The following is a 25,538-nucleotide window of genomic DNA, read 5'->3' as shown; positions in this document are numbered from 1 at the left end:
ATCTCATTTCTTGCTTTTTTCAGAAGGCAATTAATCTCAAGGGGAGGAAGGAAGGAAGGAAGGAAGGAAGGAGGATCTGCCAAAAAAAAAAATAAAAAAAAAAAAAAGTTTTCCTTCTTTCCATCCATCTATCTACAAACAATAGGAAAAATAGTGGTAAAAAGAACTATAAAAATAAATGCTATAAACTAAAATAAATACAATCAAAGAACTAAACATGATAGAGCTAGCGATCAAAATAAAACAAGAACACACATAAAAAGAAAATGATACCGAGATATATACTACTACTATTATACAAGTTGGCTAGCTAGTTCCTAACAAAAAAAGGAAGCAAAAATCCCCCCTTCTCCATTCCAATTAGAATTGATATGACATGTGTTGCTTCGTTGGTCAATCAACCATTACGATTCCACTCAAATTCAACATTCAAAACCCTCTCTCCCGCCATCGTTCACTTTGGCAATCTCCGGAAACCATTGTTGCCATTCTCCCGCAACCCCCTCAAGTAATCATCGGCCTTTTCAGGCCCCATCTTCTTGTGCAATTTCGAATGGAATAACCCACAAGCATTACACAACGTCCTGGCCCCATCAGGTCCTCTTCGCCACTCGGGGGTGTCTTTACGTCCACATTGCATGCACACCAACTCGTGTTTCACACTGAGTTCCGGGTGTAATTGCCCCTGGGCCCGTTTCGATGGCGGTTGGATCAGCATCGTCGCCTTCTCAGGGTTCATTAGTTTCGAAGGTTTCACCCGAAGTGTAATCATTTCGCTGGTTCCTCCGCTGGCTCTTCGGGTATCCGAATTAGATACAGTAGTGTGCGAATCGGAAGAATGTTTTCTTTTATTGTTAACAATTGAATGTTTCTTGGTTGAACCACCACCACCGGAGACGCCAATGTTGCCGCTGCTATTGCTTCGTTTGGGATTTCTCTTATTCGCATTACTTTCCTGTTTCTTTGACGAATCCAATTTTTTTTTGGCTAGAAAGGGTGGCCTACTACTGGTTGGTTCTGGAGCAAATTCCATCAGCGATAAGTTCATAGTCACCGGAGCTTGTCGTTCAACGGTAAACATGGGGTTTTGGTGGGGATTTTGATGATGATACGAGTAATTTGGGGTGTCTACATGTTGTTGAGATACCAGCACTGATGGTGGTGGTGGTGGTGGTGCATTTGCGGAAAACCCCAGAGATGGTTGTGATTTTCGCACCGAGCTTGAAATGACGGTTGGTTGCGGGAGGTATTGCTGTTTAGCGTGAAGCAAAGCTTCTTGTTTATATTTTTGTTCCCGCTTGAGTTGTGTATTTCGATACTGGGGGTGAGGGGATTGATTTTCTTGATAACTTTTCCACGTCGTTAAGCCTCTAGTGAATCTATCAGCTGAATCAATGAGCAGTTCAAGCACCTCCACCGGGATTTTCGACAAAAACTCTTGGATTTTCGAATCGGCAATTAAAGGCTGCTTTCCCAATCTTCCTCCTGTTGTTAGAAGATTATCATGATAAGTAGTTGGTTCAAAGTTCCTGTCATTGACTATATTTAAGAAATCTTTATTAATATCGTTCATCATACCAGAAAGCAATTGGAATGACGAGATTGATGCCTCAATCAGCCTGAAAACTTTGACCTTCTCTTCGTTGGGGTCAGCAAGGGTGCAATTACCAGCTGGGAGCTGTATCGACTTTTGACGTTTATTGGTGAATTGTTGCTGATAGCACCGTGAAGGCAACGGGATTGATGAATGTTCTGTTGATTGGGCCAAGCTGGGGATAAACTCAGGGGCCTGTCTATTTATCGGTGGAGGTTGAGGTTGGTATTCAGGTCCTAAGAATCCTGGCTTTGTTGCCGTCACATTCCCGCCAATGCTCACAGCTTTGCTATGATAAGGACCGATTCTCAAAGTGCCATCATTGCTTGGATTGCTGCTAGGAAGCAGAGGATATTCTAATTGAGATGATGCAGCTGTCTTCACGGGTACTTGTGGATCGAATGTGTATGAAATCATAACTTCCGGGTCTTTGTCATTAGATTGATGCGGTTGACGGGCGGTGGAGAATCTATAATCTCCAAATCCTGTTGCTATTGTCGACAAGTTTCTATTTCTACTTGACTTTGGATCACCACCTTTAGATAAAAGTGCAGAGCTCTCCAACTCATTGAATGACGGTAGTCTTGAAGCAAATGTTAGTAAATGGATCAGAAACAAAAAAAAAAAAAAAGAGCATCATTATGAAAGGTCATTACAACTCAATTGATTTTCAAAAGCTATTACACCTCTCAACTGATTTTCAACAAGCCATCAATTTCTTGAGACATGTCAACTTACTTGATTGGTTTCTTTCTTGAAGTATCTGACATTTTAATCATTTGGCAAGGAGCTGCTATTGTTTTCAATTCTAATGGAACTTGCCACCATTTGTCAAATCTGCTTTTTTGTTGATATTTGTCAGTAATAACGGGAAAATTCTTAAATAAAACCAACAATATTGTATCCTTTTTTTTTTTTTATGGTTGGTTGGTTATTTATTTTTTTTTTTTTTTTTTTTTTTTTTTTTTTTTTTTTTTTTTTTTTTTTTTTTTCCGTTTGGTGGCTATTTGTGGGACCGGGTAGAGGTGAGAAGGAAATGGTAGTTGGAAGATTGATTATTCTCTGATGAGTTAAGATGAGGAAAAAATAAGAAAAAAAGAAAGTTGGATGAAAAAGTTGCTCTATGAAGGGGAAGCGAAGATTAAGGTTTTTTCAGTTGCTTTGGGATTGATGTTGGACTAAAAGGGCTAGAATTCTGCACCAGTGAACGAGCTCCCCAGAGTTGAAAGTAAAGAACTTTTTTTATTTGAATTTATTTGTTTCTGCTGTTGTTGGAATTGGCACCATTGATTGGCGATTCTTACATTGATTGCCAATATATACAGTTGACCCATGCCTTCACGTTGATTATTATTATTATTATTTCTTCACCCGGAAAGGTATAGCAATCAATAGTCTCAAATGAGTTATAATTTTCACTGAGGGGCAAAGAGGGCAAATCAAAAAAAAAAAAAGAAAGAAGGTGGGTGCTCTAATGGTGTTGACTGTCTGATCCTCAATTCTCAGAGTTTTTTTCTATTTTCGCTGATCGATTGTTTATTATTGTACAAATCATTTCTAATAATTAGATTGTCATTTATCTTTCTTTATTGTATATATATATATATATATATATTTCATTCTTGACTTACGCATTGCATTTGGGGTGACTGACAGCTTTGAGGAACTTTTTCTTTACAGGCTGGTTGGCATTAGCGTCGGTCTTTCAAAGAATTTTTTTTTTTTTTCTCTGTTGTTTCCTTGAGTTTGCTTTGCTTTTAATGTTTTTAATCCATTCCTGTGTTGATTGGTTAGTTGGAAAAGGAAGGAAGTGAAGATATGCTGCATGCCAAACTTTATATGTACCTGAGATGGGTGGTGGCATTGCTCCTCACTGGACAATAATAGCACATTACAAATTGAAAGGTGTTTTCGATCCTCATTATATATCTGGAAAAGAGGAAAGAATTCACTCATTAAATGAATGGGGCATTACATAGATATTATATATAAACGTAAATGATAATCTGTTTTTTGTTTTGTTTTGCCATTCCACGTGTAAAGAATAATTACTTTGTTTAAACTGACATGGCATATACGCGTTAAACTAGCTTTGGGGATGCATGAATGAGGTATGAGAGAATGGCGAGGCCGAAATTAAAACTAAACAACTGGAATATTCCTATTCTTTTTTTTTACTTTCTTATTTTTTCTAGATTTCTTGGACTTATGACTTTCATATTCACTGTCGTCAGCATCGTCATCGCTGATGGTTTTTGTTCTTTTGACCTTGCCTTCCAGTTCTTCATTATTGTCTTAAAAAAAGCCAGGATGAAGAAATCGTAATCAACATCGTCTGTTTGATTTTGCAGTTTATCTTCTACTAAAGAGGCGAGGACGGAGGTTTCAGCTGTAGATTCTTCAAGGTATTCTGCGTATTTGGCTACTCTGGCCAAAAAATCTCCGGAGTAGGTGTTGCTGCCAGCCCAATACTTTGGTTTTTTTTCTGATGCTACTGAGCATTAAGTTTGACGGATCAATTCGGTTGTTGGCAAGTGGCTTGGAAGATTAAACAAACAGGTGGGCATTGGTGAGTTGTAAATACTGTAACGCTTGGTCGGTCAATGAACCATCGGAGGTTAAAATTCCTGGCAACATAGTCAAGTACATTTCTCTGTTATTGTTGGTTACCACCTTTTTGAGCAATCTGGAATACAGGGTTTTAAATTCAACAGTTTTTGGGGACCAGGTGCCGGCTTGGCTGATTTGCCGTTTAATTTCGTTGTGGATGGTGGAGGAGGTGTCGAATGTCTTTTCTTCCTTATTATTGGCAGGAATGAGCTTGACGGCCTTCTGGCATCTGAGGCATGCTGGATTAATTGAATCGATATTGATTGATTTGATTGACCCTTCCAAATTGCAAAAGACGTTATCTTTTTATAAATAGAACAATTTTCTTTTTTCCTTCCTATTTCAAATAGAAAGGCAAGCCATGATATCCAATTATCTTATCTTTAATTTCTGCTACCCATTTTCTCGATAATTATGATACTACTATGCCCAAATGCGTTGGATCCTCAATTTTTTATGGATCGATCGATCACTCAACTCAAATATTGGTGCGTGCAGGGGGAGGCAGGGAGGGAGGGGTGCTGCAAACTTTATTTCTGTCACCACACCAAGTTTCTATTCAAAGGAGAAACATTCTGTTGATGGCGCCATATGCTGACCATTGAGTTGTACAAACTTGGTAATAATTCTGAGTAGCCATTACTACTTTTGGGTTTCAAAGGACTTTTTTTTTGTTTTTTTTTTCACCTATCCAAGGCTCTACGATTTTGTCCCTCCCAGATCCCATTCGACAATCCAAGTTGTTTGAACTGTTTCTCTGTTATTTCCGTTATGGATTGGATAGTGATATCATCCATTTCAACGAGGAAAAAGGTCAGGGGGTAAACGTTTACCTAATAATGTTGTTGGTAGCAGGCAGATCTTACTTTGATTTACATTACCTGAAGGTGGTTTCGTGTGCCAGAATTTTTTTTTGGAATGCCTAAATTTTTTCTCACCATAACTTGCAATAATTAGATAGATGGTCGAGTTCAATTTTTAATAGGATAGTTTTGTTTGAAAAAGGAAAGAAGAAGCAGGGAATCTAGAAAAAATTTCGTATTTGCAGTTTGAGGAAAACTCATGGGATTATTATCATACCCACAGACAGTGGTGATTGATCACCGTGGCTTTGTCTTGATTCATGTATATATATATGTTTTATTTAAATAAAACCAAATTCATAATAACTATAACTACCACAGGATATTATTACATTTTCCGTTCCCCAAAATGCAAAACAACCTGAAAAAAAAAAAAAAAAAAAAATATGGAGATCTCAACATAAACAACAAAATCATCGATACTAGGTAGCTAATTTCATAAATAAAAAGAGAAAATAATAAGAACAATAAGAATGAACGAAAAAAGTTGTGAAAAGGAAATACTAAATTAAATTGAATGACTGGAAAAACTTGACAAAAAAAAAAAAAAAAAATTGTATAAATCCGTTCAACCACCTCTTTGGTACTCTTCTGAAGATTCGATCTTTATACTTTCCAAATGCTCGATGGTTTCTTTATTAGAATCAATGATCCCTACTTGGAACTTCTCTTTATCACGAGAACTCCCCGATGACGAAGAAAGACTCTTGAACTCATTTTGTTCAGCATCATCTTCTCCTTCTCCTTCTCCTTCTCCCCCACATCCACAATCATAATCGTTTAAAATACCGGTGCAGTCGTAAATTGGTTTCTGCAACCGCTCATTGACTTTGTTATGGATATGGCACCCCCATAGCGCCGCGGTCTGTTTGCTGTTCACTTGTGGCGGAAATTTATCTAATAATTTTTGGAAATGCTGGGCACAGTCGCCACAAGGGTATACTTGGACAAAATAATTGAAGAATTGCTTTAGCGAGTCCTTTTCAGTGTCGGTGGGATGGTCAGGGTATCTGGCAAGAACGTTGTGGAGTAATTTCCAAGTCGATCTCCCAAGTTCGGCTTTCAAGGTGGCATTTTCCATTTTTGGCATGAAGGCTTTCAATCCGGTGTCCTCTCCAATATTACTATCATTATTATTATCATTATTATTGTGATTATTCTTAGTAGTCATCAGCTCTTTTGGGATTTCATTATTGTTATCATTAGTAGAGATCAGCTCCTTTTGAACTTCATTATCATTGTTATTGGTGGATGTGGTCAGAGAATGAGATGATGATGATGATGAAGATGAAACTCCAATGGTAGTTTCCTTATTGAAGCGAGGAGCATCAATGGATATTTGGTTATTTGATTTCGAAGTGTAGAACACCGAGAGGATGACAAACGAGAAAATGAGGGTCAATATTATTGGCCGTTTTGCTAATCGGATCATTGTTGTTGTTCTATCTGAATTGTAATTGATTTTTTTTTTTTTTGCAAAGATGTATCACTCCAATGTATGTGGTATGTATATCATGGGTATTTGTTTTATATATATATATGTTGGTAACTAAATAATAATACTATTTATAAACGCCATAATAATAATAATGTATGCTGTTACGAAGAAATCATCATCATCAGAACAGATTACCCGGGGATCATTGGGAGGGCGACCCCTCCTCCTCAGGGTAATCCTTTCAACCCCAGCGGTGCCAGACCGGCGGGACGCCAGACCACCAGCCAGAATAGAAATGTGTCAACAACAACAACAACAATAATGACATCCATCCATCCAACGGATCGTACCGCTGCTGTTATTTTCATTTATTTTCATCTTATTAGCAGTACCTCCTCCCCCGTCAGTCACCCACACCAACCACACATAGCCTGCTACTAATAAATAAGCCAAAGTTAAAAATTATCCAGTCAGTCCCAACGGTAGTGTCACAGAAGAGTGGATATCCATGTTCGATAGCAATCTTCCCTAATTGGAGAAGAGGATGGAAAAAGAGCAAAAATATGCCAGATTATTTTTATCCTGCTGCGATGCGACGGTATTATGTGATGCCCATCCCATCAAACTACACTGTCCAAATTTCTAAATGTTACCTGTTTGGTGTTTCCTAGTCACAAAATATATACAAAGCTTTGAATATATATATATATAAACAGATAGCCTCCGGTATTTTTGGGGATATGATCATAATCGTGCTACAATCATCATGCATGTGGGCACGGTTAAGACGGGGTGGCTTGCTGCAAGGTTCTAGCAGTGACACAATCGCACAGCAAACCTAGTACAAACAACCATTTATATATTTTGTATATAAGTGAACCAATATCTTCAGGAGTTCTAGATTGGGTATTCCTAGGAATCTCAGAGTATCTATCTACTACTTCTACTATTTCTATCTTACTTCTACTATTTCTATCTTACTTCTACTCTCAGAAATAATAATAACAACCTTCAATAACAATGGCCCTTACCTGTTCCGATATCTTCAAAATCATTGCGGCAATCTTCTTGGTGAGTTTTTGCTGAAAGATCTTTTTAGATTTGACCTTATTAAAAATGTTCATTTGTTCATTTTTTTTTTTCTTTTGTTGTTGTTGTTTTTTACTAACATAATCCGCCTATTTGGTAATTTAGCCTCCACTTGGTGTGTTCCTTGAAAGAGGTATTGGCGCGGATTTCTTCATCAACATTCTTCTTACCTTCCTTGGTTATATTCCAGGTATCATCCATGCTCTTTACATTGTAAGTATTGTTTGTTTTCTGGTCCCTGCTACTACTTGAATCTTTTGATATGTTGATCAATTACTAACTAACCTGTGTGAATAGATTTTGCGATACTAGAACCGGCGATCGTCCAAAAAAAACAACAAAAACAAAAACAAAAACAAAAACAAAATAAGAGGATCGACTCTATCTATCTAGCGTTATACTATAGTTAATATAATATCAAATATTGGTGCTACTACTACTACTATCTGTAATCTTGTTGTTGTTGAAAGTTTAGTTTATACTAACTGTACTACTATACGATGATGACTTGTGCTGCTGGTCATTTTTTTCCCACGCTAGGGCTTGTATTTATCATCACGTGCTGTTAAGGCAAGAAAATACCTGCGCCCTGGGAGTGCCTGCCAGGTGACCGAGTGACGCTGGATTGCCATCACGTGCCATCCCAGTGGGTGGGGAGCGGGCAGGGAACCCCCCTCAGGAATTTCCAACAAAATATTGCACGAAAAAAAAATATCATCCCTCGTTGGCACCGACTGTTGAATAGGTAATAACATATAGAAACAGTGAAAAATGGGTATGTCGAGAAGTGTTCAATAATATGGTCTAGATATAATAATGTGGGATATCGATATCTCTCAACGCTTGTCTTTGTCTATGTGTGTATATCTATATTGAGGGGTGAAGGCGAAGGGAATTGTGAAGTGGTGGTTTTATACAAAAAAATACTGTTTCCAAAAAGAGGATCAAAGAATAATTGATGATCAGAGATATAATAAAGATGACTAGATATTAATTGGAATCACCACAATATAATATTAAAGATTACCAACTAAATACCATTACTGAGTAATAATCATATCAACGACAATATAAATATTCAATAATTTGGTTACACTACATCTTAATGAATGTGGTTGCACCAGGAAGTTTTTTTTTCGTTTTCCATCAGTGAACAAAATGATTTATACCAAATGGTCATTTACAATATATTTGAAAATTAATTTTCCATTTCAGAAAACAAAACAAAAAAGCATTGATATGAATATTTATTCAAAAACCATAGTTGGACTAAGTCATAAGAGTGAATAATCAACAAAAACCCCCTCAAATATCTAATATCTAATATAGAAAGACAAGATATCTATGAGATATGACCAATCAATTATTATTATTATAATTATTATTATAATTATAAAAAAAAAATTCTCACAACTTACTAACCTTTTAATCATCTAGTTAACGTTCCAAAGACCAGAAAGACCTATTGTAAAGGTAAAGAGTGCAGAAAGCACACTCAACACAAGGTTACCCAATACAAGGCTGGTAAGGCTTCCTTGTTTGCCCAAGGTAAGAGACGTTATGACCGTAAACAATCCGGTTATGGTGGTCAAACCAAGCAAATTTTCCACAAGAAGGCTAAGACTACCAAGAAGGTTGTCTTGCGTTTGGAATGTGTTAAGTGCAAGTACAAGGCTCAATTGCCATTGAAGAGATGTAAGCACTTTGAATTGGGTGGTGACAAGAAACAAAAGGGTGCCGCTTTGCAATTCTAAATGTGTTGCTGACTGCTCATATCAAAAAATTCTGCTATCATTTGGTTCTCAAGTATATGGTGATTTCATTGTTACAAACGTGATACGACTGTGTGTATTTTGCCTTATATGACTAATGTATTTTCTCTTTAAATTTAACTATCTGATATTTGTAGTAGTTTGTTTATATATTGTAGATAAAAGATGTTGATATCGATCGATCGATCGTTGGATCAGCAATTTCATTCTCTTTACTACACGGGTGGGTGGGTGCGAAACGAAGGGCCCCAAAAATTACAAAGAAGAAGAAATGGTAAATTGAGAGGAGCCAACGGGAAAAAGAAAAAAAAAAAAAAAAAAAAAAAAAAAAAAAAAAAAAAAAAAAAAGGTGATGTCTTTCTCCCCCAATATTGATTTAACAATCTACCACGCTCTTTACTAATAGTTGCTGATTATTGTGGGCATCGCTTATATTTTCAGGTACTCGTATCAATAATATAATTGTTGTCCTGTTTGGTCCTTCATTTTCATCTCTTTGGTGTGGGTTGTCATTCCTTATTAGAAATCTATCTATAAGTGCCGTGAAATAATCGCATACATATTATATATATAAAGAAACCAGCGGTGTCTGGTGAATTTGCAGATCGGTTGCCTCGGAATTATATTCAAAATAGTGGGATTTGTTCTGATATTAGTGTGTTCATATATATATTCTACTTCGATCCTAGTTTAGTGAAAGAGATAGGAAAGAGAAAAAAGAAAACGGTGGACAGCAAATCTAAATATAGAGCATCAATCTAGAGTTATTGTATTCTGAGTGGAAAGAGTGTTTTTATAAAGATGCAGTTTAATCCTTTTGGCAGTAGCCAGTATTACAAACAACAACAACAACAGCAGCAGCAGCAGCAGCAGCAGCAACAACAACTACAACTACAACAACAACAACAACAACGGATGATGTACATTCCACAACAGTCTCTGTCTCAACAGCAATCTCCAACTTCCCCAAACTCTGTTTCATCTAATCAACAACAAAATTATTATCAACAATCTAGATATAATAATGATTCAGTCATCAACCAACAACCAAAACGGGTGTCGTATTTCAACATGAACAAGTTTTATTCAAAGAGCCCCGGCACCACTAGTCCAACATCGACCATTAACCAAATAAATACCAATCGAATAATACCCACGAACCAAATAAATGCCAACCAACCTAACGATTACCATCCCGGATCTATCAATTCCGCAATCACTAGCCCAAAAAGCCCAAATTTCCCGGTACCGATTGCCCAAGAGAAAGTGGTATCGTTCACTAGAAGACCGGATTTGTTTCCCAAAGCCACTCAAGAAAAGGCCTCGGCAACCTCTTTGAAAATCGAAAACTATTATCATCAATCAGTCAACCATGCCATCGACAGAAATAAACGAAGATTGCAATTGGAAAATGATCTTGAACGAGAAGGCAGTGACGAAAGGAAAAATCGGGCCAAGAACTTGTTGAAGCTCAAAGAATCGCAATTCATCAGGTTAAGAAGAACCAGGCTTTCGTTACAGGATTTCAAAACCATCAAGGTCATTGGTAAAGGGGCGTTTGGTGAGGTTCGATTAGTGCAAAAAGTCGATACTGGCAAAGTGTTTGCCATGAAAACTTTGATCAAATCGGAAATGTCCAAAAGAGACCAATTGGCGCATGTCAGAGCTGAACGAGACATCTTGGCCGGTAGTGATTCCGAATGGGTGGTGTCGTTGTTTTATTCTTTCCAAGATTCCGACTTCTTGTATTTGATCATGGAGTTTTTACCTGGTGGTGACATGATGACGATGTTGATTAAATGGCAAGTGTTCACCGAAGATATCACCCGATTTTATATCGCCGAATGTGTGTTGGCCATCGAAGCGATCCACAAATTGGGGTTCATCCATAGAGATATCAAACCAGATAATATTTTGATCGATATTGACGGGCATATCAAGCTCAGTGACTTTGGGTTGGCCACGGGGTTCCATAAGATGCACGATTCTAACTACTACCGGAAATTATTGGGGAAAGAACCGGTTTCCAAACCAAGCCACAACCGAACCGTGTCGCTTGTCAATGATAATCAACAACAAGCCATTCACTTGACCATCAATAATCGAGACAAGATTCAAACTTGGAGGAAAAACCGAAGATTGATGGCGTATTCCACCGTCGGGACCCCCGACTACATTTCCCCGGAAATTTTCATCCATCAAGGATACGGCCAAGAATGTGATTGGTGGTCGCTTGGGGCCATCATGTATGAATGTCTCATTGGCTGGCCACCGTTTGCTTCGGATACTCCTCAAGAAACTTACCGGAAGATTTTGAATTGGCAAGAGACCTTGGTGATCCCTGAAGAAGTCCACTTATCCCCGGAAAGTGAGGATTTGATAAGAAGTTTATTGACCAAAGCAGAGTATCGATTAGGTAGAGGAGGTGCTGCAGAAATTAAAGCCCATCCGTTTTTCCGAGGGGTCGATTGGTCCACCATTAGACAGGTACGGGCGCCGTTCATTCCTAAATTGACGAGTATTACCGACACGAGATTCTTCCCGACCGATGATTTGGAAGGGGTTCCTGATAATCCAGTGTTGTTGCAACAAAGGGATAGACAAGGTGGGACCGATACCGCCGGTAGCTCAGGTAATGTTCGAAATGATTTGCCATTTATCGGGTACACGTATTCTAGATTTGACTATTTGACAAAGAAGTTTTGAAATATCTACACAAAAAAAAAAAAATGAACAGGTTGACTAAGTTAGTACAAGGAAATGTGTTGAAGAAGTTTTAGAATGAGAAACAAGAAGGTGATTTGTACAATGAAGTTTATAATTCTATTAGAGAATACATTCCAGATAAGGCTCAGAATTCGGGAGTCAGATATGTTGTTGCTACTGTTTATTTATCATGTATTATTAGTATACATATTTTTATTTATTCAAAAATATGAACAGGAAGAAGAAGAAGAAGAAGAAGAAGAAGAAGAAACAAAGAATCTCAAATTATGGATGTGGGGACCTTTTTTTTTCAAGTGTATATGAGCTAAAGATTGGGAATTTTTAAAACAAGTATTACAAATATTGTAGCTATTTGTGTAATAAATTATTATTACTAATAATCATTACCAAATTGGTCCACATTACTCTCACTATATTGAAAAATATGGATCGAATAGTGCAGCTCTCCAATCATGATTTCATTATCAGTTTTCGCTAAGTGGCACTTCTTTCCCAAAACTCATGGTTTGGTCGTTGAATATCACTCCTGGTGGTGTTATCCTTCCAAAAGACTTCAAACTTGATTGTCAAATATGACAGACTGGCTTCCAATTTCCCCAAAAAAGTTTTCAGATTACCAATGCGGTTTGTCATAAATGGACTAAGAATTCTACTACATTCCAATTCTTCTGTAGGACTTTACATGTTAATGGTTGTCTTCCAAGTTGGAATACAAATAAATTGCACTCTGCAAGCTGTAGGACGGCCCCAATGGAGCTTCGATATAATTGACCAAGAAAATTGATCATGCTGGTGTGAAAAAAATGCCGAATTTGAAATTCGCAAGGCATTATATTACATTAGTTAGCTGTGATCTCTCAATTGATTTAAATCAATCTCTAAACTCAATTAATCAATGGATGGAAATTGAAAGATGGTGATTCAGGTGTGCCGAAGCAATAATACACAACATTAGTATGGGAAACCCCACCCTGCCCTGCCCAACCAGTGTTGATTGAATAGAACTTACAATTACAAAAAAAAAAAAAAAAAAAAAGTAAAATAATAAGATTTAGCGACAACTGATTCCCAATATATCAACTATACGTGATATCAATATCAGGCGCCCAGTAACGTGCTCCAAAAGGTTACTCTACGCTCCAGCCCTAGCAGGAAAAAAAAAATCACAAAAATATGGATATTCTGTGCCTTCCATAATAATTAGCTAGGGCCATTTGGCGATTTGATGTTAAAGAAAAAGAAAAAAATATCATAAGAGTTAATAATTGAATTGCTGAAAAATCTTCTCTTTAAATACCCCGGTTTTTTTTTCACACGTTACCCTGTCTGTGCTCATTTATGGAAGGGAGTTCCAGGTGGTAAGGTTGGGTGTTGAGATTTTGTGGAACACCATTTCATATATGGATATGGATATTGTAATATATAAAATGTATTTTTGAATTGAGCTTCAGATCCTGCTCTTGTAGTTTCCTTCGTTAAACTATTAATAATTGAAGTGGCGCTTCAATTTGAAATATATTTTAGCCGAAAATTCTCAACACATTTTTATCAACAAGACATATCTCTTACGATTATTATAATACATCTGTTTGAATGACTAGGTCTCTTGGGAGACTTACTTTTGGCCTTACAATATACATTCAAAATTAGCATATATATATATAAATATATATTTCATTATTCGAGAACCAGTTTCAATGTAGTTATTATCCAAAATGTAATGCAAAATTTTCAAAGGCTGATTTGATTGATCAATAGAGTGGATGGTACTTGCTTCGAGTTCTGGGGGATTTTTTTGTATCATTGTTCTTATTTTATGAGGATCGTTGAGCCTTCAAAGATAAAGGAGCTTCCTCTTTCTCTTTTTTTTTTTTTTTTTTATATATAAACCAATAAATAAATAAACCAATAAATAGGAAGTGCAAGTGCATTAGGAATTACAAAAAAAAAACAAGCTCTTAGAGACCTATGTAAAAGGTTAATTGAGAGGAAAATTAGTAGAGGCTTTAAGTTTCTTCAATATATATAATACTGCCTGTTGTGTACATGTAACAATCATCAGACAACAATATCCACGCCCAATTTTCCTATTTACTATCTAGGTTTCTATAAATATCATTGGTGTGAATTTAATCATCATACAACACACATTTTCCATTGCACTTTGGGTTGCTGTAAAATCTATGAGCAATTTTTTTTTATTAAAAGTGGAAGTATCTTGACTGTTCCAAAGTTTGTAGCCACTGAGTGGGAAGCATAAAGAAAAAGGAATTTTCTATTGAATCAATTTTCACTTTTATTTTCAAGTTTGGAGAGCCAAAGTCAACAATTGAAAAGAAAGTTTCTAAGGTCTCTTAATTTACAGCCATGAGGATATATATATTTATTCAATGGATAGTAAAAAACTAACTATTAAAGAATCTGATGATCCTTAGCACTTCTCACACAGAATTACATCCCATATATGGAACTAACCAGGTGAGAAAAATGAAAAAAAAAAAAAAAAAATAATTACAACACAACACAGAAACCAAACAAACTATGTATCTTGTAATAAATATCTTCAACAATACTACCAGTAACTATCCTAATGTAACACAACAAACCGATGCTACAATAACCACCAGATCATCCTGAGAACTACAATTTGATTTTTTTTACCTTTTTTACGTCATGTTAGCCAGCCATAGCCGTGGGACTCCTCATAGTGTTTTAAATAAATTTCCCCCTACTTTTTATGATCATGAAAATATGTATTTTCCGCTGTACAAAATTATCGATCTTTCCAAACCCTATCACCGTCAAATATTGTTGAAATCCCCCTTGAAAAACAACCAGCTATAAAAAGCAAGTTGTTAGTTACCACCCACCCACCCAATTGCACCCTGAGATTGGTACTGATCATGCAATAATATGCATCCTCAGCCCTGCGTGACGCATGTGCTTCCAATGGTAATAAGCCTTAACATTGGTGATCCCGCTGCTACTAGATGAGTACAGCCGAAAGAATAGGGTACAACATACTTATGACAGGTCATTTTAACACATAGATATCTTCATATGTGGTGGTATATTTTGTATAGTCTTTTTTTTTTTCTTCTCTTCTTTTTTTATCTCAAGTAATTAATTCCCTGTGGTATATCACTGAATATTGCCAGTTCCAAGAACAACCTTGGAATGTACAAATAACCAAGGCAAATTTAACCGGAATGTTGAACCACCTTGGTGATGTCCCCGCGCTTTAGTGCTTTCTAAAAATCACCTTAAACGGCAAAGCCAAGATCTCCCAACGAAAGGAAACAGCCAACGAGAAGCTGCAATCTCGGCTCCCATGAGGCACTGTCGGTGTTTCTATTTGAAGGGTAAGCAAAGATGAAAATGAAATATCAGTTTAGTGTGCTACTCTATGGGTGAGTCTTGTCTTTGCATAATTTTAGTTTGTCATTTCTTTTTTATTTTTAGTTTTCTGTTTTATAAATATATTGCACATTCTCCCTCCTTGTTTCTTCATCATCATTATCATTATTATTATTATTATTTATATTTATAATATTTTTTTTTTAAAAAAAGGACAACCATTATTTCTTCTTCTAGTGGTCTCTTCTACTTTGATAGTCAAACATACCATTCAATATCAAAACCAGTGAGACTCAAGAATAGTCATTCGTTTAACAAATTCGAAATAAACAACAACAAAAAAATAATAATATATATTTATTGCAATCTTTTGAATAAAAATATTCGTTTCAGCATAAAACCACCCTCCTCCTCCTTCATCACTCAATCAAAAAAACAAACAAAATAATAATCACACCAGATACAACTCAAACCAAACAATATGAAATTGATTCCAACATTTTTAGCTCTTTTGAGCTCGGTGTATTTTGCCAGTGCCAACTTTTCCAGTGATTGTGACCCAATGAAGAACACCTGTGACCCAGATCCTGCCCTTGGTACTTCTGTTTATTTGGATTTCAAAGAAACCTCCAACTATTTTTCCGCTTACGGGTCTGCCGACAGAATCAGCTATAGCAGCACCGGGTTGACCGAATCTTTCAAAGCTCATGGTGATTCTCCATCCCTTAGATCCAATTTTTACATCATGTACGGGAAGGTCGAGGTGAGCGCCAAAACCGCTGAAGGTACCGGTATGATTTCCAACGTTTTCTTGCAGAGTGACGATGGTGATGAAATTGACTTTGAATGGGTCAGTGGGACACGTAAACAAGTCCAAACTAATTATTTCGGTAAAGGTGTCAATGGGAATTATGACAGAGGTACCAAGGTCGATCTTTCTTTTGATACCACTTCCGATTACCATACTTATGTCATTGAATGGACCGAGAAGGAAATTGTTTGGACCGTCGATGGCAAAACCGTGAGAACTTTGGAAAAATCCTCGGTCTCTAGTGATGGATCCCATGATTTCCCAGTTTCCCCATCGAGAATCTTTTTGGGGCTTTGGGCTGGTGGTGATTCTACCAATTCCGGTACCGTTTCCTGGGCCGGTGGGGCCACTTCTCTTGATGGTGTGCCATTTGATTTGAATGTGAAATACATCAAGGTTTCTGACTATTCTACTGGTACTCATTACAAGTACACTGACAAGACTGGGAATAATATCGAATCTGTTGGTGGTAGTATTAATGGTAGAAGTGGTGCTGGATTCAGCAATGATGTCGCTGCTGCTAATGGGTACTCTTCTTCTTCTTCTTCCACTACTATCTCTTCTTCCTCTTCTTCCTCTTCTTCCACTACTACCTCCTCCTCCACTACTACCACTGTCTCTTCCACTACATCTTCTGCCGCTGCCATTTCTACTGTTTCTACCGTTTCTGCCACTCCTGGTTACTCCAATGGTAGTTATGTTGCTGGCTCTACTTATTACAATGCCGGTAGCAGCGCTTACACCGTCGATGCCCAAGGTGCCACTTATTATCTCTCTACCTCTTCTTCTTCTTCTTCCTCTTCTACTCCTGTCGCTGTCTCTAGTACTTCTGTTCCAGTTGCATCTGATGCTGCCGCTGTCACCACTACATCTGATGCCTATTCTAATGTTGCCGCCACCGCTTCTACTTTGACCACCACCGACACTGATTCTGACGTGTGGATCACCAGCGAGACTACCGAAACTTCATTTTTCACTGCTTCATACACCACCGTTGTCGATGGTCATACCACCGGTGTCAGCTACGGTATCAGTACCACTGGTGGATCATTGCAAACTTACACCACTGCATTCGTGCCGTTGACATCTACCCAAACCAACACTCATTTTGTTACTATCAGAAGAAAGCATTCTAGTAGTAGTTCCTACGCCGTTTATGGGGGTAACACTTCGAATTTCACTGGGATCTACGAAGGTGATGCTGTCCAAGCTGCAGTTTCTGGCAAATTGCAAATGGCGATCATTGGAATGGTTGGATTCTTGGGCTTTGCAGTCGCTCTTTGATAAACTGGATGTGATTTTTCCATTTCATTTCATTTCATTTCGTTTCTTTGTTTTCCTTTTTATTTCTACTGCTCACTTTGTCAATTTCCTTCAGTAATAATTATTTCCACTTCACTTCTTCCTCTACCTCATCATCTTGGATGTTGTTATATGCTAGTCCATATTTTTTTACAAACTTTTCTATTACCCGTTATCTTTTCTTGACATTATTCTTTTCGCTTAAGGATGAATTTAGTTATTTTTCTGTGAATTAGATGTACATAAAAAATCAATATAGTCGTTTTGAATGCCATGATACCTTGTAAGATCAATAATAATGTCAGCATTCTTGTAATAAACATGCAGCATTCTTCAGCATCCTGCACTGCCCACATGGCCGATGTGGGTCTCGAGGCAGGCAAGGCGGGAAACTTTTCTTGACAGTCCTTAGAGGTGGTATTTATAGAAAGAGGTAAACAAGGTATTTTTCTGTTGTCTTCGATTTCTTCTTCTTTACAACACATCTCATCTACAACATCACAATTACCACACACACAATGTCTCTAAAAGCCCCTATATATTCCAACTCCCAAACATTATCGTCTGCGTCTTTGGCATCGAATTTCTCCACCACCTCACAGCTACACTCCGACTACCTCATTAGACCAATCGAGGCCGATGACTATGAAGGAGTGGTTGCCACATTGAGCGTTCTTACAAAAGTGGGGCAGTTGAGCAAAGAGAAGTTTTCCAGCACCGTCGAGTATTTGAAGAAACATTCGGACATTTACAACACCGTGGTGATTGTCAACCAGGCGAAGGACAACATGATTGTTGGGGTGGGGAGCATTTTCATTGAGCAGAAAATCATCCATGAATGCGGGAAAGTTGGGCATATCGAGGATATTGCGATTTCTGGAGAAGAACAAGGCCGTAAATTGGGATACCATTTGATCAAACACTTGACCGAGATTGGCAGTGATCAAGGGTGTTACAAGGTGATTTTGGATTGTGCTGAGAAGAATATCAAGTTTTATGAGAAGTGTGGTTATACTAACGAAGGGTTTGAGATGGCTGCTAGATTTTAATTAATATATATATATATATAAATATAAATGTTGTCACTACATTTTGGGTATTTTGCTTATGTTTTCAATTAAATTTCCAACTATTTAGACAGAGTGATGAAGAATGTAACATTGGTATTGTTTTTTGTTTTTTTTTTATTTTATTTTATAGTATAATATAGGAATGAATGGTAATTATAGAGGTTGTAGCATCCATCTATATCTTGTCCAACACTTCGATCGATTGGATGCTGTTGCCTCTGACAACAGAGGTTCCTATCTGTACTTTGTCGCCGGTGGCAGGGTCGATGTGGATGGTGTTTTCGAGGGTCAAGTTCAAGAAGACGTCGTAGCCTCTAAGGGTGCCAGTGATCTTGCGGTTAGCGTTGAGCTGGATGCTGAGGGACTTGTCCATGTACTTCTTTAGTTCTGGGGCGCTGACCATTGTAGGGGGGGGTATGTGTGTATGTGTGAGAATAGTGATATGAGATATAATATAATATAATGTAATATAATATAATACAATATAATATACTATAATATACAATCTAATCCTGTGCGGTTCAACAAACCACCAAACAAAGAAAAGAAAAAAAAATCGCTGGCAAAAGTGCTATCCGCAAACCGCTGGCGAAATGCGGCAAAACCAAAACAAAACAAACCATAACCCGGCCGTCTGCGAGAACACAACCCCAGTAGCAAATGAATTTCCGAACAGCCTCCTCTGTTTAAGTATCTTCAGTCTATCTCCAACCATCATTTGCTCTATCTATCACCACCACACAACGCGTCAATGGGCTTGTTTAGAGACAGAAGAAAGTCCCAGCTCCCGGAAGCCTACACAGGCGTCAACCGTCCAGTGCGTATTGCCCAATTCACTTTGCAAGAGTTTGCAACTTTATCGGCTGATGGATATCAACAAACATTATTTGCTGTTTATGTCCGCGATTTCTTTTATTATCATTATTATCATTATTATCATTATTATTATTATTATTGTTACATTTACTAACCATTAATTTTATAGCCCACTGGGTCAGACATGCCAAACAGAAATGCCTTGGCTGCTGCTAATACCATTGGTAAATTGTTCCAAGGCTCCACCGGCAGCACTATCAACATGAACCAATCATCATTATCGAGGTCAAATTCCCTCCAGACTAACAAATCAAGTCTCAACTACAACAACCAATTAAGAAACATCAGTGCTGCTTCTTCCACTTCTCCTCCTCCACCAGCTGTGAAATATATCCCGAAAAAAGTGTCTAGGGCAAACTCGTTATCAGCCAGCTCTTCAAAATCCAGCCAACAGTTTTTTGTCAAACACCAAAATAAACGTGCCAGCACCTCGTCGTTGCCAATGGAAGGTTATTATTCTCCATCGCACTCCTTGACCTCGACGTCTAAATCCAAACAATCGTTATTGCAAAAACAACGCAATAAATCGGTCTCCTCGCTCACTGCTAACAATACCAGGCAAAATGAAGAATTGACAAAACCAAGAATGGTGAGAAAAACCGTACCTACTCCTTATGGGTTGAAAACCATCGAAGTTCCAGCTGAGGAATACGAGCGTACCCAATCGTTATCAAGAACCTCGTCTCTCATGAGCGCCTCGAAAATATATACCCCAAAACATTCGTCGTTCACCGTATCGTCGATTAATAACCGCACAAAGCTTCAAAAAAAAATCAAGCGCACCAAAGATGATTTGGAAATGGCTAATCGTTCTGCTAACAGCTCATTTGCCCCATCATACGACGACGACGATGATGGTGATTCAATCACAAATTTCCTTCAACTCCCACCTTCTCTTGGTAATATCAATAAGCCAAGGAAAAGAGTGAGTTTCACCGAGGATAGTCCTGATAATTCCATCATTGGTAGCTCAATTGCCGAGTTCCCCGATGAGGAAGCCGGAGAAGCAGTGCCAAGTATTGCTGCATCGTCGCCTTCATTTTTCAAATCAACTCCGCAAACCAGTCCTTTGAAGAAAGTGTTCACCCAAGATACTATCACCCTTGAAGCGGAACCAGAAGTTGGGGAATTGAAGCAAGATGATATCCAACCGATTATTATTCCAGAAGTGGCGGAGCCAACTTCCAGTGCAGTCGATGAGAAATTAATTGAAACCCCATTGAAAGTTGAAGTTGATGAGAAACCAATTGAGACACCAGTTGAAACACCGGCAAAATCTCAAGTTGATGAGAAACCAATTGCGACACCAGTTGAAACACCGGCAAAATCTCAAGTTGATGCTTTGCCACAAGACACCAACCCATCACAGATCGAAGAACCAAAAACGGTGATCGAGGTGAATGACACCGTGGTTGATGAATCGCAATTACCTCCTCCTGCCACTTCCAAAATTACCCAATCTGAAGCAATTTCCAATGGAACCCAATCACCAGTAGGCTTTTTGAAACCTGCCTCCAAGATCACGCCACAACCAAAACCTGCCAATTCAACTACACCAATCGCCAAGCAACCTGCCAATGTTGTGGCCGCCACAAAAGATGTTAAGCCTCACCAACCTATAATGAAGCAACACCCAGCCCTGGTCAAACCAAGTTCCAAGCAAAGTACCGTGATTGACAACAACAACAACAACTCCCAACAAAACTTGGCCAGTAGAAGAAAGTCTAAAAGGCATTCCACTCCTGTCAGTATTCCATCGGCCCATGCCTTTGAAAAGGCAGATTATTTGTCTGGTTACAATAATGGACATAATGGTGATGCCCTGGCAGCCAAGAAAAAACTTCATAGACAATCTCTTCCACCTGGCAATTCTTTTGCCCAAACTATGAGATCCGAAAAATCTTTAAACCGCAATAATTCTACTAAAGTTCAAAGATCTAACTCGACCATGGCTAGTAGATCGTTTAGAATCGACGCTACTGAGGTTAATAACGGACCAGGGAGATCATCATCGGTAATGGGCAACAGATCATTTAGATCTAACGCCAATAATACTCCAGTGGCCCCTTCTTCGTCTTCTCCACCTCCACAATTTCAAGCACCACCATCAAGTTTCTTACAAGCCAAACCGCCACGTCCAAAATCTGATATTGGCGGTTTTAGATCACTAAGACCCCCACCCACCACGGTTTCCAGCGCTCCTCCAAAACCAACCTTCAATTCCATTGCTCCTCCTCCTTTGAAAGGGTTAGAAACCAAATCCAGTTTTGAAAAACTTAGACCAACCGAGAGTAACAAGGCCTTCAAACGACTTTCCATGCGTGATTACCCAGGATCACCATCCTCGACCCCATCTGAATCAATCCTGATGTCTTCTCCTAGCATGAATGGTGCTTCGAACCTCGGGATCTTCAAATCAAGATTCGACGATTCAGACGATGAAGATAGCGGAGCTCCGTCTAGCAGTCGTAAATTCGCCAGACATTCCTTCCGTCGCCAAGAAAACCCTGCTGCCAGCTTGCCAAAAGTCCAAGAACGAGTGGTGAGTGGATCAACCATTGGCAGCACCGCTAGTCTTGCTAATGGCAACAACAACAACAACAACAACAATAACTCTGCCTCGTCGACATCTCGTGGCACCAGCAAATTGTTTGGGTTTGCCCGCCATCATAAACCAGAGACTCCCACCCTTGTGAAGAAATCCGCGGTGCCAGACATCATCACAAACCAAACCCTTTCTACTCCAGTAAAGCATGACGAGCCGGATGTTTTGAAAACCCCTAGCAGCAGTATCAATTCCGATAAATTATTCGAACAGCATTTGAATGAATCCAAGAAACACTTTTTGTTCAGCCAATTTGAAAACTCTTATAGTGCCCACCATATTTCCAAGAATACACAATCCCAAACCGCTAATGGAGACGGCGGGTTTGCCAGTATCAATAATGATGGTGGTGTTGAATTGGAGAAACCAAAGAAGAAGAAAAAGGGAAAATTGAGAAAATTGTTTGGGATGTGAGAGGAATTATGGATGTACTACTGCTACTACTACTGCTACTATTTTCTCAATTTCTTTGCTTATGGAGATTTTTTCTATTTAAAACTATTTGTCAATTACTTCGCTTAAGTAGGTGTTTTTTTTTGTTTTTTTTTTGCTTAAGGTGTACATTGAGCGTGAAAAGGAAAAAAAAAAATTATTGTTGTATGTTTAGTGTTTGCTATTGTTATTCGATAATTTTGCATGGCTTCCTGGTTTATTCTTTTCTGTTATTTTTAGTTTTTTTGTTTCAAAAACTTCTTATTTTTTTGGATTTTTTTTTTTTTGGTTTACTTCTTTTGTTGATAGATTTTGTAATAGTATAGTATAATAAAATAATAATAATAATAATAATAATAATAATAATAATAATAATAATAATAATAATAATAATAATAATAATAATAATAATAATAATAATAATAATAATAATAATAATAATAATAATAATAATAATAATAATAATAAAATAATAATAATAATAATAATAATAATAATAATAATAATAATAATAATAATAATAATAATAATAATAATAATAATAATAATAATAATAATAATAATAATAATAATAATAATAATAATAATAATAATATTAATAATTTGTTATTAGACATGGGAAAGAATATCATGACTCCACTGATAATCCTATGAAGTACAGAGTTTTATTCAACCAGACTATTCTATTCATTAATAACTAATGGAAACACAATCAGCCAGATTGGCTATCTTGCAAGATATAAAATATCAATATAATACACAGGGTGCCCTCCAAAAAAAAAAATTAAAAAAAAAAAACTCACTCCTTTTCAATGTCAAAGAAGTTCTCCACAAAAATAATGGTCCCTTCATAAATTCCCTTCCGTTGGATCAATTTATTCAAAATTTCATCAATATTTTCATAAGCTTCAGGTATAGGTAGATTATTTTTTGACACTACGGTAGCAGTGATTCTTGACTCTGGTTGACAATACTTTATATGAGTTTCCTCATTAACCAACGAGTCAAATTGCGAAGTAGCTGCAAAATCCGTACTGGACATATCAAACCCGAGATCCCAACAGATTGTCAACGTGTGATTTTCATTTGCAAATCGAATTTTTCGCAACCGATCAGAGTTCTTTACAAGCCCCATCAATGCCCATTTCCTGTTGGTGGACAGTTCAGTGACTGGAGCCATTTTCATCTCGATTATCGTATCTTCGAATGACTGATTCAAAGAAATCCCGAGTCTGTTCAATAGACGGTCCACCGCAATATGGTTTCTTGGGTCATCGTAACTCAATTTAAATAGCTGGCTATCGTCAATATCTCCTAATTCATCATCATAAGTGAACCCTTTACCATATTTCATCATTTGCGCAGAATTCGCAGCGATCAATGCCGCAACACCACAATGGAAAATTTCCAGCAGTTCATCCAAGATGTCTTTGAAATACTTGACAAGATTCAACAATATGAATGAACGTTTCACTTTTTGTAAACAGTAAGAATTAATGGCGTTCAAAAAACTGGTGAGGTTCATATTTTGTTTCAATTCCAATTCCCATGTTTGAGAGCCGTCCGCCCATTCTAATTGGCTGACTGATATCCCTTGAGGGGAATCCTCCGATGGCATTATCACCACTTTGAAATATCTATCCATCAACTCCGCCAATTCATAACTGACAAAATTTCCAAGACTTTCTCGTTGGTATTCAACAATTTTAAACCTCTTGAAAGTGCTAGATGAGTGATGAAGAACCAATTGGCAAGAAAGTTTGAATGATTCGGAAAGCGTAAACGACGTGATTCGTTCGTCATTGTCAATGCTAACTTTTGGATCGATTATGGAAATGGTAGGAATGAAACGACGCGCCAATTTCTTTCGTAGTTTACAATCGCTAGATATTGGCAATACTCCGTACTTTTGTAACTCGTCTCGTAGTATCAACATATCCTCATCTCCGTAGTTGAGGAGGTTTGCCTGTAATAACAGCTTGATGATTGTTGTGTCCAACTGACGAATCTTTTCGGTTTTCACTGGGCCTCGAGATTTGGCTTCCTTGATCCTTGATCTCAAAGCGTAGTTGATGGTCTTGACGCGACGAACCTTTTGGAGCAACGCGTGGTAATCATCATCATTACCGTCCCTCTGGGTACTTTGTTCCGAATCATTGGTGGCCACTGATATCGGATTGTCTGTCATTTCTCTATCCATAATATCGTAAATCATTTGTATACCCTTAACAGACACAATTGTTTACTTATTTACCTTTTTCGAGATGATAGTTATCATCATTTCTTCAGGCCATCTGCGTGCGGGTAGCAATTTGACGTATATTATCAGCCAACGGAATTTTTCGTCTCGTCAACAATGATTTTTTTTTCCCAATTGATTCTTTTCCTGATATCTTCATTTCAGAATGTCGTTTCTCTTCCGCTCCTCTGCCAGATCATTAACCAGACTCCCAACAATTTCCAGAATGAGCTCCACCCTCACCCCAGTAAGTATACATACATCTTTAAGACCGTCGTCTGTGGTTGATCCACGATAAGGTCTCCATTCATATTACATTACCTACCCCCTCGGTGATAAGATGACTAACCATCCAATGTTTACAGGTTTTTGGCAAGAATGCCGCCCCACCAGCCGCTCCTTACTCTCCAGGTATGAAGGTCGGCAACTTGCTTTACGTTTCTGGCCAAGTCCACTACACTGCCGAAGGTAAGAAGATCGAAGGCTCCATTGCCGACAAGACCAAGCAAGTGTTCCACAACATCGAAGCCATCTTGGCTGCTGGTAACTCCAGCTTGGACAAGATCGTCAAGGTCAACATCTTCTTGACCGATATGGGTAACTTCAAGGAATTGAACGAGATCTACGGTACTTACTTCACCACCCACAAGCCAGCCAGAAGTTGTGTTGCCGTTAAGGAATTGCCATTGGGTTGTGACGTTGAAATCGAAGTCGTTGCTGCTACTAATGACTAAATTCTTTAATATATACATT

At 37.8% G+C, this 25,538-nt stretch overlaps 11 protein-coding genes across 11 annotated transcripts; 6 read left to right on the top strand and 5 right to left on the bottom strand. All coding sequences in view use genetic code 12, as the record gives it.

Annotated features, from left to right (window-relative positions):
* Nucleotides 1–454: 454 nt before the first annotated feature.
* DASC09_056570 (GATA-type transcription factor) lies at nt 455–2,364 on the bottom strand (the record flags this gene model as incomplete). The annotated part of the gene is made up of 2 exons (XM_064999242.1): nt 455–2,177; nt 2,333–2,364. The coding sequence occupies 2 exons, from the start codon at nt 2,362–2,364 to the stop codon at nt 455–457; spliced, it is 1,755 nt and encodes a 584-aa protein (XP_064855314.1).
* Nucleotides 2,365–4,141: 1,777 nt separating this feature from the next.
* Nucleotides 4,142–4,605, bottom strand: DASC09_056560 (uncharacterized protein; the record flags this gene model as incomplete). The annotated part of the gene is made up of 2 exons (XM_064999241.1): nt 4,142–4,506; nt 4,602–4,605. 2 exons carry the CDS (start codon nt 4,603–4,605, stop codon nt 4,142–4,144), a joined length of 369 nt encoding a protein of 122 aa, XP_064855313.1.
* Nucleotides 4,606–5,635: 1,030 nt separating this feature from the next.
* On the bottom strand, nt 5,636–6,499 carry ERV2 (flavin-linked sulfhydryl oxidase; the record flags this gene model as incomplete). Its single annotated transcript, XM_064999240.1, has 1 exon — nt 5,636–6,499. The coding sequence occupies one exon, from the start codon at nt 6,497–6,499 to the stop codon at nt 5,636–5,638; it is 864 nt and encodes a 287-aa protein (XP_064855312.1).
* Nucleotides 6,500–8,365: 1,866 nt separating this feature from the next.
* DASC09_056540 (ribosomal 60S subunit protein L42B) lies at nt 8,366–9,348 on the top strand (the record flags this gene model as incomplete). The annotated part of the gene is made up of 2 exons (XM_064999239.1): nt 8,366–8,369; nt 9,032–9,348. 2 exons carry the CDS (start codon nt 8,366–8,368, stop codon nt 9,346–9,348), a joined length of 321 nt encoding a protein of 106 aa, XP_064855311.1.
* Nucleotides 9,349–10,167: 819 nt separating this feature from the next.
* Nucleotides 10,168–12,072, top strand: DASC09_056530 (serine/threonine protein kinase; the record flags this gene model as incomplete). Its single annotated transcript, XM_064999238.1, has 1 exon — nt 10,168–12,072. One exon carries the CDS (start codon nt 10,168–10,170, stop codon nt 12,070–12,072), a length of 1,905 nt encoding a protein of 634 aa, XP_064855310.1.
* Nucleotides 12,073–15,931: 3,859 nt separating this feature from the next.
* On the top strand, nt 15,932–17,545 carry DASC09_056520 (uncharacterized protein; the record flags this gene model as incomplete). Its single annotated transcript, XM_064999237.1, has 1 exon — nt 15,932–17,545. The coding sequence occupies one exon, from the start codon at nt 15,932–15,934 to the stop codon at nt 17,543–17,545; it is 1,614 nt and encodes a 537-aa protein (XP_064855309.1).
* Nucleotides 17,546–18,081: 536 nt separating this feature from the next.
* On the top strand, nt 18,082–18,612 carry GNA1 (glucosamine 6-phosphate N-acetyltransferase; the record flags this gene model as incomplete). Its single annotated transcript, XM_064999236.1, has 1 exon — nt 18,082–18,612. One exon carries the CDS (start codon nt 18,082–18,084, stop codon nt 18,610–18,612), a length of 531 nt encoding a protein of 176 aa, XP_064855308.1.
* Nucleotides 18,613–18,808: 196 nt separating this feature from the next.
* SMX2 (mRNA splicing protein SMX2) lies at nt 18,809–19,036 on the bottom strand (the record flags this gene model as incomplete). The annotated part of the gene is made up of 1 exon (XM_064999235.1): nt 18,809–19,036. The coding sequence occupies one exon, from the start codon at nt 19,034–19,036 to the stop codon at nt 18,809–18,811; it is 228 nt and encodes a 75-aa protein (XP_064855307.1).
* Nucleotides 19,037–19,384: 348 nt separating this feature from the next.
* DASC09_056490 (uncharacterized protein) lies at nt 19,385–22,528 on the top strand (the record flags this gene model as incomplete). The annotated part of the gene is made up of 2 exons (XM_064999234.1): nt 19,385–19,450; nt 19,619–22,528. The coding sequence occupies 2 exons, from the start codon at nt 19,385–19,387 to the stop codon at nt 22,526–22,528; spliced, it is 2,976 nt and encodes a 991-aa protein (XP_064855306.1).
* Nucleotides 22,529–23,345: 817 nt separating this feature from the next.
* On the bottom strand, nt 23,346–24,761 carry DASC09_056480 (uncharacterized protein; the record flags this gene model as incomplete). The annotated part of the gene is made up of 1 exon (XM_064999233.1): nt 23,346–24,761. The coding sequence occupies one exon, from the start codon at nt 24,759–24,761 to the stop codon at nt 23,346–23,348; it is 1,416 nt and encodes a 471-aa protein (XP_064855305.1).
* Nucleotides 24,762–24,951: 190 nt separating this feature from the next.
* Nucleotides 24,952–25,519, top strand: DASC09_056470 (putative isoleucine biosynthesis protein; the record flags this gene model as incomplete). Its single annotated transcript, XM_064999232.1, has 2 exons — nt 24,952–25,032; nt 25,151–25,519. 2 exons carry the CDS (start codon nt 24,952–24,954, stop codon nt 25,517–25,519), a joined length of 450 nt encoding a protein of 149 aa, XP_064855304.1.
* Between the last annotated feature and the right edge of the window lie 19 nt (nt 25,520–25,538).

The sequence above is a fragment of the Saccharomycopsis crataegensis genome, assembly GCF_037102585.1.
Source record: "Saccharomycopsis crataegensis DNA, jcf7180000000097, whole genome shotgun sequence".
NCBI classification, from domain to species: Eukaryota; Fungi; Ascomycota; class Saccharomycetes; order Ascoideales; family Saccharomycopsidaceae; genus Saccharomycopsis; species Saccharomycopsis crataegensis.
Note: the sequence above shows the minus strand (reverse complement) of the source record. Positions and strands in the feature narration are given on the sequence as shown.